Source organism: Macrobrachium nipponense, chromosome 1 (genome assembly GCF_015104395.2).
Source record: "Macrobrachium nipponense isolate FS-2020 chromosome 1, ASM1510439v2, whole genome shotgun sequence".
In the NCBI taxonomy this organism is placed as follows: Eukaryota; Metazoa; Arthropoda; class Malacostraca; order Decapoda; family Palaemonidae; genus Macrobrachium; species Macrobrachium nipponense.
The window spans coordinates 167,653,645-167,666,387 of record NC_087200.1 but is presented as its reverse complement, the minus strand read 5'-3'; the positions used below and the strand labels follow the sequence as shown (position 1 = coordinate 167,666,387).

Genomic DNA, 12,743 nt, shown 5'->3' with positions numbered 1-12,743 from the left:
AAAGAACAGAATAGAGACTCCAATCAAAGAGCCAAATATCGCTGAAAGGGAGGGTGCTGTTGGCCCATAACTACTTCTTCTCATGACTACTATTACGTCCTGCTCTTCCTAATTAGTAATCAAACTTAGTCTTCCATGTTACGCCTTCCTCAGCCTCCTCTCTCTCCCTTCGCCACTAATCCGATTACAGAGAGATTCGCTAATCTAAACCGCGCCAGGTGAGCGAGAAAGCCTGACCCCTTGCGCGCTTCTAATGTTGCCCCAGAATCAACTTTCACAGGGATCTAATTTTACCTGTTGAACTTAGTCAGGTGAGTTAATGAGTTTCCAAACGTCGGGACGCGTTACCTTAATCGAGCCAACGTCCCAACTTTGGCAGAGATGCCAATGTGGGGGGCATGGAGATGATGCTAATGAATGACGCTGTAACTGATAGTGACGATAAAAAATGTATTGTGATAAGAAGCCGAAGGATATAATCGTCGATGACAAGACAAATATCATTAAAGGATAAAATGCAATAAACATGTAACTGTCAGAGACAAAGCACATAACGTTAATATAGCATAAATATGACGGTGATTTGATATCCAAATTTCAATAGGTGGAGATAATACTGAAAAATAATACAGGGAATAAAAAAAAGTCAGTTGCTTCTCAGTTCTTCAAAATATTGCCACAGAATACTTTGAAATATAAAAATATAATTGATGGAGGTGCTGCAACAGAAACGTAATTGTTGGAGATACGAAAGAAGCAAAGAAACTGCGGGAGATAATGAAGCTGGAATATAACTGTTGACGAGGTATTGTAGATCGAAAGCAGCAAACAGTTTAGATGTGAGAATGAAGAGTACTCAGATTCTAAAAAATATTATTAAAGACAACAAAATACTATAGGTAAATGCATACTTTATTCCTCGAGTCATACTTTTTCTCAATTGAATCATAATCAACTTTCTTTAAAACAGATCAGAAAAATATTAGAAAATGTTCGTCTCGGTCGCCTATTAATGAAATTATGTGCAACTAGAAAAAAAAAATGTGGCAAACTTTTTCCTCACCGTTTCATCTTTCTAAACTAGCAAACATCAAGCCAAATTTACTTTCAGAGGAATTTCATAGGTCTCCTTTATTTCAAAAACTTAATACCTATCAACAATGCCTTCTAACCTCGTCCGCCTACCTTTTCCTTTACATCAACTAATACAAGCACTATTTCATGTTCACCAAACCAGCCGGGCACAGAATTCATCTTTTACAATAAGGTTCGATTCCACTCTCATCCTTCTCCAGTCATGGACTACAAATGCTTATTATTACAGATTTGCTTCTGTCAAAATCACCGTCACCCATACAATAACAGAACTGACTCATTTGTAATTTTTACGCCCATCCCCAGAGTTATCACGACATTAATAGCGCTATCCTTCAGCTACCCCACACAGAAGCATTTTCCGTCCTGAACATCCCTTTGTCTCACTAAGTGCCAAAAATTCAACTCTCCATCTTCGAACAAAAGAACTCAAGTGCATTTATTTTATTTTGCATTGCACACTCGTTCAAAATCCCAAAATAATATTTTGTTCACTCTATAGACTTTTGTAATATCAATGCAGACCCCTTGTTCCCAGCCATTGGATGCTTTCTACATCATGTACCTATAGCAAAAGCAATACTTTTTCCCTTCGAAGGGAGAACTCAGGGGTACGCCTTCCAGCTTTCAGCTAGTCTTTTATGTACATACTTACATATATATATATATATAATATATATATATATATATATATATATATATATATATTTATATATGATTATATATATATATATATATTCTTTCTCTCTGTATACATATATCATATTCTCTCTCTGATACATATATATATAACATACATACAACATATATATTATATATATATATATATATATATCTCTATATATATATATTCGCTCTTGTATACATATATATATATATATTACATATATATATATATATATATATATATATATATATATATATATATTCTCTCTCTATGTGTATATATATATATATATATATATATATATATATATATATATATACACACATACACGATATATCTGTTTTCCCTTACATGGGTGGCTTCCAGTAGAAGATTTGTGTTTGTATGGTGTTTTTGTTACAAGGAACCAGTGGTTATTCAGCAAAGGGACCAACGGCTTTAGGTGACTTCCGAACCACGCCGAGAGTGAACTTCTGTCACCATAAATACACATCTCTAACACTTCAATGGAATGCCCGAGTCCAGTGAAAGAAAGGACCACGATCACTGTCACATTCACACCTAAATTACTTAATCGTAACTGATCATCCTGTGCAGAAAACGCAGAAAACTTCAATGGCTAATTGCAGATTCAGCCTCAGTACTGTTGGTATCTGGCTTGGAAGTACGCCGTATGACCTGTTTGCCCCATGAAGTGTCATGGTTTCATGACTGAATTACGAAATTTAGGCTGTTAAGGAAAGCACTGGGACATTTTCAGTTTCGGCGCTTAAGAGTAAAAAGAGCAAGTTTGACAGGTTGGCCAGCGACACTGAACAAGAAAGCAGGATGGAGGTAAAGTAAAACACTAAAATGTGAATGCAGCTAGGCGCCCGAAAGGAGTGAGGTGCACTGCCGGCATTATCCCCTACACCGGGATGCCAATGGTTTAGTAAGGAGCATATATAGCATATCTCAACCCTGATGACAGCCCAGTGTAGGGTCGTTGATCATTTGGGGAGGGATATCCCCCCCTAACCGGCAAATGAGCCTCTGCTCATGAAGCCTATGGCAATCACAATCTCACGCCTGTGGAATGCTAGGAAATGACAGCATTCTAACAGAGCTGCATGATGTGAGTCACCAAATGACCGGGCAAGGTGGTTGCAGCTGTATAACATGTATTTTTTCGTAAGCAATATTGTACTTTACACACACGCGCGCGCACACAGACACAGACACACACACATAGTATATAGGTACACAAACATGCATATAAATATGTGTGGATATACAAATATATCATATATATGTTATAAGCCCTTTAGTATTTACGAATATATATATATATATATATAATATATATATATATATATATATATATATATATATATATATATATATATATATATATATATATATATATAATATATATACACACGTAAATATTTAATGAGTAGAAATATTAACAAATTAAATCTTTCTCTCAAGCTCAACCTAAATTCAGCTGCCCTAGAGTTCAAAAGCGGGTAATTTTACAGAATGAAACTAATAATACTAAAAACAATAATGCTAAAATTCGAGGTCGATGGCTTTTGAAATAACGTAAATTAGAGAAGAAACTCAAACGACCCCCACTAGAACCCCTTCCCTAATTAAGATAAAAGTTACAAGAACATTTTTATTGTCATTCATTCCTGCGAATCCTCATTAATATTCAGAAATCTCTCATTAGTTCCGTAATTTATGGATACCAAGTCATATCCCGGACACCTCAAATTTCATATCTTTTTTTAACGTTTATTTTCAATATGACCAACTTGTTGGAGAAATGAATTTGTAACAGAAATGTTTTTCAAGATTTCCCTTAAAGAAATGATACTTCAAAGTTTTTGCGGCTTTCGATTATTTTTGTTATAAATGACACAATTACGTGAAATACAATCACATTCAAAACAAGAAAACTCACTTCTGCAACCAGACTATAATTATGTTAAGAAAAGCATGTATAAGGAAAGAAAAGACCATGGGAAGTACATATAAAACAGAGGAAATATGAAGTTAACTGTAATATAACATTGGATTTCAACTGAATTTGGACAAGAAAACGCACTGTGGAATCTGGTAATACGAGGACAATGTTCTATAGTTGCAACTGTTACAAATAGGGTTTATGACCAGATTTATAAACTGGCAGGTGTAAACAGGCTGTAAAGCAACGAAACAACAGTGAGCGAATTCCTAATGCATGCGTACACCGAAACATCCTTATGGCAAAATATTTAGTTTCCATTCACCTCAGTATCGAAAACCCCGAAAAAAACTCACCTCCCCTCAGTTCCCGTTAATGACCTTCTTTCCGAGGCAAGCTGGCATTGCAGCCTCATTCCTATGGACACTTAATCAGAGAATAACATCCATACGGTTAGAGATCTGTTGAGTCAAGGAGAAAGTGCCGCTCCCTTCAACTGCCTGTAATTCCTCAAAATGGGCAATATGACAGCCAATTTCCAACGCGCTGGGGAATTTTGTTTTTTCTTCCGTCTTCCCAGAATTCTGCTTTATATTTCGTTTCCCTCAATTCCAATGAAGTACGCAGCGCCCTTGTGGCGTGATCGTTCTCTGTTATTAACTTAATTTAGGTTTCTATTTATCCGTCCATGAATCGTTTTACAATACAAAATTTTTTTAGTTTGTCAATGAAGTAATAAGACAAATACATGTTTAAATCAATTAAAATGAAGTTCTCAGATCCCAACTGAAAAATATACATAATCCAACGGATTCAACTTCAATCAACAGAGCTGAAGAGGGCCGCTTAATGAATGGAGTATAATTAATAGTATTCGGGAAATTAAATACGAGGCGATTTTACGAATATTTTGAATTCCTGATAGGTTATTCGAACGAATCTTTGCAGTGTTTTTCCAATCAAGATAAAATACGACATAAATCCACTAACCCCGGACCTTCAATAAGTGCACCGTTCAAGTAGATTACTCTCTCTCTCTCTCTCTCTCTCTCTCTCTCTCTCTCTCTCTCTCTCTCTCTCTCTCTCTCTCTCTCTCTCTCTCTCTCTCTCTCTCTCTTTACAAGAAATTCTCCTTTGTTTTTACACAGGATTTTCTTATACATTAACATCTAGCGAGCAGAAACATCCAAAATGAATATGAAATATTGTTATAGATGTAATTCGCCTCAATATATACATTATACTAATAATGAAAACCATTCAGGTGATTCAGCAGTAACTTTGACAACATATAACACACAACTTTACTAACTAGAATAAACATCTTGCTAATCGTAGCGACAGTAAATTCGCGTGTTAACCTCACTCCGCATTTAAAAAATCCTTATTGCAATAGCAAACAATGAAATAGATACGGTGTCGTGATAGCCACGTACACATTCCTCCCGTAAAAAAGATGCCTTTTTTTCTCTCTCTCTTTTTTGAGGTCAGTAACGGAATTTAGTGCTATTAAGCGGATTAATTACAATGAATGCCACAAATTTACTTACTATATATAAAATCACTGTATAAAAATAAGTCATCGAGAATAAAATATGTGCGTAATCTGATGTATATCGAATAGAAATTCCACTAAAACTAGAAGGAATACTTAAAATGAACAACAAACAACAAAATCTGTCGAATCGATATGTTCAGCCACGAGTAGCTTAACACCGATTTCTATACGTAAAGTTACATATGAGAGAAGTGTTCACAAATTTAAAAGTCTTTCTGTCCTCTCTCTTTTTCAGCTTACGAGAGGACCCTTGTCCTAAATTCAAAAGTGTCTCAGTACATTTGCATATAAATCTGAAACCAAGAGATAGAGAGTGAAAAAAATTGGTCACTGTTCCAAAGACTAAAACTAAAATATTTCCACCTGAAAACAATCTCTCTCTCTCTCTCTCCTCTCTCTCCTCCTCTCTCTCTCTCTCTCCTCTCTCTCTCGTCTCTCTCTCTCTCTCTCTCTCTCTCTCTCTCTCTCTCTCTCTCTTCTCAACATAATAATAAAATATTTATATGAACATCCAATTCTATAAATGCACGTTTAATAAGCGTATGAATATCGGCCTAAGTAGGTATAGTATATCACTTTCGGATTATGACAAATATATGGACTTTAATGATTAAAGTATTTTGCGTATTAATAGTAATGGTGTGATTCCACTTGCAAGCGATTAACAGGTTTTATTAATGAGACACCTACTCTCCATCACACCATAAGTGTAACGTTGGTTCTTCCTCTTAACATATTTGGTGTACCTAGTACCAAGGTTGCAACCGCTGAGTGTAAATCAAAATTGAGTGTAAATCATTTTGACGATGTCTTACCTTGAGTTTTCTACCTTACAGCATCATTTTCTCTTATACACACACACACACACACACACATATGTATATATATATATATATATATATATATATATATATATATATATATATATACACACACACACAGGGTGTTTCGAAATTAGAGGCCACCCCTCTACAGCATAAACTAAAAATTGATATGGACAAAAACAAAAGTTTCTTTTAACAAAGGATTCATCTCTTTTAATGTAATTAGCTATCCAGGAACGTGAAACGAAGGATGCGCCTCTCTGAGGGTTATAGCTCGGATTCGGTCAATCCATCTGATTTCCTCCGAGTCGTTAGCCATGGCTGTATCTAACTCCGTCACTCAGTCTGAAAATACAAGAAATGTAAAATGAAAAATAGCTTAATAGAAACTCAAGATAATGTACTTGGAGATAGGCTATAGCAGAAAACTTCATAACCATCCATTTGTTCTGTGGAGGGGGGGGAGGGGGCTCTAATTTTGAAACACCTGATGTGTGTGTGTGTGTATATATATATATATATATATATATATATATCATATATATATATAATATATATATATATATATATATATATATATATATATCCCCCCCTCCACAGAACAAATGGATATATATATATATATAAGATACAGGATTGAATGCAAAAATTACAGTGGATTAACATAAGGGAAAATAAGACATAACAGAAGAGCTGATAATGAGCGAGCAGGGCGCATTTGTACAAAGGCAGCAAACAATGTGTAGAGATCAAGCGTTTGTTACGAAGATAATCAGGGAGAAGTTTAAAACTGAATGGAAAAGGCAGAATTGATGGAGATGTCACGTGGAGTGTACTGATCATGTATGGTGGACAAGGTAATTTATTTATATCAACTGAAGTTTTATGATGACAGAAAAGAGAATCCTTTATTACTGTAATGCGAGAATTGGCTTGTAATGAACAAGCCACAATTTTGGTAAGCTTGGTTGAATGCATGGTGATTCGCACTTAATCTACTGAACTTCTGCTCCTAGGCCTATCAGTTAAAAAATTAATTACATATGCCTGATCGGTGAAATCTACTAAAACTGAGACAGGTATTAGAAGCCTAGCTTTGTATAATGCATAGGAAACCTATGCTTCTTCATAACTGTTCAATATTCTTATCAATGAAGTGAAGAAAAAAAGGAGTTCGTGGATGTACTGGGAAGTGCTTGTTATTTTCAGCTAATAAGGGTGTTATTGTTATTGTTAAAGACAGAAACTTCAGAGACTGGTGAAAGAGTTTCCAAGCGGTCAAATTTGAAGGATGATCAAGGTTATATGGCAAGTGGAAGCCAGCATAAAGCAATTAATGAACGGTAGAAGAGTGGCCGTGCATCCAGGTATTTATGACAACGGCAGAGCATGATGATATTTTGAGAGTTGAGGTTTATAATAGGAAAATGGGTAGGAGGGAAGGAAGGTAGCTATATTTCTGAGAAAGGTTTTTAAAAAAAGAGTTTATGAAAGCATGGGCAGAGATGAACGAAGACATTGCTACGTTAAGTGAATCTTACCGATGAAAAACGTGTCTATCGAATTCAAAAAATAAAAAAGCAAGATTTTTGAAATTAATCATTTGCATTTTGGTTATCATTTTATTGTTCTCTGGGGTCATTCCCCTACTATGATGATTATATCTATATGTGTTATATATAAATATATGTATATATTATATATATATATGCACAAACTGACATACATTTAATATACATATGTATATATATAAACATACACTTACAAATGTGGGTGTGTTTGGTTGCACGTGCAACAGCAGCTCTTAGGGCACAACGTAAAGGGTAGTTTTTTCAGTTTCATTCCGGGATACGTATATGCAATTGCCTAATTGAATATCAACCTACATGAGCTCTTAGAGGTAAAACGGAAATCAATAGCACAATGGGTACATACCAAATGATCAGATTAAAACAAGGTTGATTCATTATCGATATCAGTATGGTGTGAATATAATGTATCAATTTTAGTCATTTTAGCAATGTCTCGACAAGTTAATGAAATAACAGGGTTTCAGAGGGATGACAGGTATTCAAAGGAGGATTCAGCCAGAATACCAGTTCTCACTAAGGGATAAATACTAGTATTTTAACCTTGTATCTTTTTTAATACTGCAAATACATCTGCCTTATAGTGGGAGAATGACTGTAACCATCTCCAGTCTTGCTTAAAAAAATATTTATGGGACTAATTACAAAGGTAGCGATAGACCCGCCTCACAAAAGGTGTAATGCTAAAAGAATGAGGGTAAAAAAGGAGGGGGAGAATATCGGTATAAAACGATGATCCCCACATAATCATGAACATCAATGAGCATTACCAAAATGCAGTGGGATGTGATATTGACTCACACAGCAATAAATGTTCTCTCACAGACTTTATGGATCTAATTGGCCCGGTTTCCCACATGACTGGTCAATCGATTTCAGCAAAAGATTACGTGTCACATTCATACTGGGCGAAAGGGCCAGATCTATTACATGATAAAACAGACCGAAAATGACTTCACGGATGGCCTGGTTTGTATAGGATTCTCTTCATGGCTTCAATAAAAGAGAATGAGTTCCGACCTCACTTCTTGCTTCTCAAGAAGATTTGAAAGTTATAAGATAAGACAGGATAATGTTTCTTTAATTCCACTACCCAAAATACTCCCCAAAAATCATTATACACATATATACACACACACATATATATATATGTATATATACAGTACATATAAATAAGTATACATATATACATATATATATATATATATATATATATATATAATATGAAAAAGCGGACAATAATGATTAATGTCGAAGTGAGCGACAGACAGACCGCTATTAAAAATGTAGGAAGTGGGGTGGGGGTGGGGGTGGGGTGGGGGTGGGGGGGGGGGGTTTGACCAGAAATTGGAACAGTGGTTGACGATTTGCTAGACTGGCAATATACAAAGTAACAGGGATCGGATGGAGCAGTAGAGTTGCTGGTATCCTTATCTGTGGCTTTTATACTGTGCAGTTCCATCGGAAGGCACAGCGTTATTTTACAGCAGAAATGGTAATATATAGACGTATTATTATATAATGATATATATACATATATTATATATATATAATAATTATATATAATCTTAATATATATATATTTACGTATGTAATATATGTATGCATATGTATGCATGTATGTAATATATACATACATACACACCTTATATATGTGTGTGCGCGTGCGCTCGCATTGGTTCAGCAAAATTAATCTCCGTAATCACAAAATCTTCATTATTGAACTAATTAGGAAAAATAATGACATTTTTCGCAAATCATATTCAAATCAAGATTTTCATTTAAAATAGCAGAACAATCATGGAATTCATTCCAGTATGGCACATTAAACATAATCGGGTAAAGTGTTTTCAAAAATTATTTTTATTTGGGGTCCAGGCAGATCTCAGAGGAGTGACCTGACGTAGAATAAATGAAATCATAATAACAAACAGAAATTCCCTAATACAATTCGTAATTTGAAAGCAGCAACTGAAGAATAATATGAGGTACAGTAATCCTTTCCTTAACAGAATCCAACATTCCAGCAGACACAGATGAAAAGTACAAACGCAAGATAATAACGATGCTACTGATAGAAGACTCCCGTTAATGGTTCACCTTGTCTCCTTTAATGGCGTGAATAAATCAGTGGCTTCAGGATAAATCTCGAGGGCTTATCTTTATCAGGCAAAGGACTAGGCAATCATTCCCACACGAGGAGCACCCCATTTCCCACAGATACCAGGAGAACTCGCCCCACGTTCCGGTAGGACCCCCATTCCAATCCTCGCAGTGCTTACCTTCCATTCTCAAAGGAATCGCTAACCATCCTTGGAGGACCACCCTTTGATTTCTTAATGGAATCAATTCCCCTATTCCCGTAGGACACGCCCACCACTCCTCTACTCCTCAAAGGATTTGCCCTCGATTTACAAGGGAACGAACCTCCATTCCCCAAAGGCTTAGCCTTTCATTACCGGAAAAGGACTCCTCATCCATCCCCAAAATAACCATATCGCAACGGAGAACCAATTTACACCATAAAGGATAGCGGTTCATTGTAGGTGGTAACATGGGATCACCCAGGAAAGAATGTCATATTAACACCTTTATCAGCTCCCAATGAACGCTGAGTCTTATGGAACAAACCTGAGGTCCACTCACCTGACTAGAGGCCAACACAGAGTTGAATGCCTACAGGTGTGGAAAGAAACAGGAACAAAGTCAATAATGCAAAATACAAGTAACTTGATGTTGAATAAGTCAATACCTAACAGTTCAAATAAATAACCACCGAAAGTTACAAATCAAGGGACAATCTCGACTATCTACAGCACGTTCAAGCACGTAACTAATAGAATTATGATTACAGTTGGAACTTTGGAGACGTATAGCCAGTTACCTAACAAGAGAGAGAGAGAGAGAGAGAGAGAGAGAGAGAGAGAGAGAGAGAGAGAGAGAGAGAGAGAGAGCTTACGTATAGTCTGCTCTACATGTTACATTGGCGACATTAAATATAATGCCACTGAAAAGCGAGAGAAAATTTCAGACAAGGTAACACGAACTAAAATATGGAGAGCAAACAAGGGTAGAGTAATGAGCTCCTTAAAAACCGTATCGTATCATAGAAGCTCCTTTTCAATATTAAACCACAAATTCTCTTTAACACTCTAGTCTCCAAGAGGTCACACTAGTTGCTACTTCTATGCCTTCTACTACTTCGCCCTCCACCTTTCAGATGGCATAAAACCCTCTGCTTCCTCCCCCGTTGCTGGATTCGTATAAAAGTGCAAAAATATACATGTATAACCTTGCATAAATTCATAGACGCTAGCATAAGTTGTAAATACATGACAATAAGTGAATGAGTATGTACTGAGATGATCGTGCATATTACAGGGCAATCATATTACAACTGTTCATCAAACATAAATGACCCATTTACTTTGTAAACTACTTTAATAAATCACTTACTTTTGGTTTCCTAAAAGTGGTAAAAATAAATAACAAAATTCTCTGACTCTTTTTACAAACTGCTCTATGAGCAAGAGCCCGTGCTGTCATAACGCCAACTTAATCACAACTTAATTTCGAAAGTTCGTTCTTCACCACAGGCTCGCGTCAATGTTTCATAAAATACCTTTGTTACCTCTAAATCTTTTCAAATACTGTATGTGAATCCACATTAAAAAGTGGCGGAATGGTTCAAAACTGCGCATAAAAAACATAAAAAAGTTTTTGGTCAATAATACTAAAGGGATGGGGGGGAGGGGGTGAAGTGGGGTGGTGGTTTAGGAAAAACAGGGTTAAACTTAAAATGATCCCAAACCAGACCTATTGATAAAGAAAATAGCTCTGTCTGAGACTTTGACATGACACTCAATCCAAATTTGAAAATGATACTGGTTTTCTTTTAGATAAGGACAATTATGAACTGGGATTATCACTTAAACCTGAAACCCACTGCTTAACATGTTTCTATTAGAGTTTCTTATTTCAGGACTGCGAGGTGGTGGTGGTGATGGCACCAGGCACAAGAGAAACAACACTCCACTGGCTGTTGGCGAGATTAAAAGCCAGGTTGCCGGAACTGACAGTCTGTGTTAAGAATCACGCTGCCACGAACTCCTACGCTCTCTACCTCTCTGCCACTTACGACGGGTAAGCATTTCTATCATGAACACTTTTAAGAGACATGAATAACTCTTACAAATATGACATTCCATAATCAGACCGAGTTATAGATATTCTAGAGAACTGTTTCATTGAAAGTGTTGAGAATATTTCTTATGGCATTAGAAAATAGACAGCATAGCCAAAGTCACTATATCCTTGCTCCTTCTTGGTTAACGCTGTTGGTAATGTTAATACTCTTTATCAGTAGTCAGTCGATGTATCTCTAATAAGGGCCAGTAAAGAATTTCCCAGCGTCACCCATCCAAATGGATTGGGAGCGGTGAAAGAGCTAATATGCTATCAGTATTCTTTCTATGGATGCACATCATTTATACTGCGTGCGTCAAGAGACAAGAGTATCTATAGATCATATCTCATCGTCATGAATGTAGAACATTTTTCCAAACAACACTCGTCTGAGATCATTATTTAGAACGTTATAAATTTGAATGTACTATGAATTATAAGTGAATAACACTAACCAACGTTCCTCGATTTACAGGTTGATATCGTAAAGATCTTTTTCCAAATATAGCCATTTTTTTCTCTCTTTTTTTTTACAGTTTTTTTAAAGAATAAATGCAATGATGAAACAGTGGTTTTACATCCTCTACAGATAATGAATATCAGCGTTTATATTTTTTATTAACGCTATAACTTGCTATAACTTGTATTCCTCAAAAATTAGCCGCTTCAGTATCTAGAGAAAAAATATCATTCTTTAGGCAACAGATAACGTTGACACAGAGAGAGTTAACCGAGACAGAAAGAGTCCGACTAAAAAGGATTTTAAAACAAGATATTTAAGAAAGAAAAACTTGGCAAAAGATCAAATATTATCTTTCCCCTTCTGGAGATTTCCTTCCATCTAATTCTCCATGTTAAGGAACCTTTATTCTGG

The 12,743-nt window shown here is 35.8% G+C and overlaps 1 protein-coding gene and 1 long non-coding RNA gene across 14 annotated transcripts in view; one reads left to right on the top strand and one right to left on the bottom strand.

Moving 5' to 3' along the window:
- LOC135219805 (uncharacterized) overlaps positions 1–12,743 on the bottom strand; it is a 1,047,642-nt gene that overhangs the window by 393,947 nt on the left and 640,952 nt on the right. The gene's annotated exons all lie outside the window — the stretch shown is intronic.
- Positions 1–12,743, top strand: part of LOC135219802 (anoctamin-8-like) — a 495,835-nt gene that overhangs the window by 419,494 nt on the left and 63,598 nt on the right. For all 13 annotated transcript variants that reach the window (XM_064256882.1, XM_064256881.1, XM_064256883.1 and 10 more), the window contains one exon: positions 11,667–11,827. In XM_064256882.1, coding sequence (XP_064112952.1) covers positions 11,667–11,827 — 161 coding nt within the window. The remainder of the gene's footprint in view (positions 1–11,666; positions 11,828–12,743) is intronic.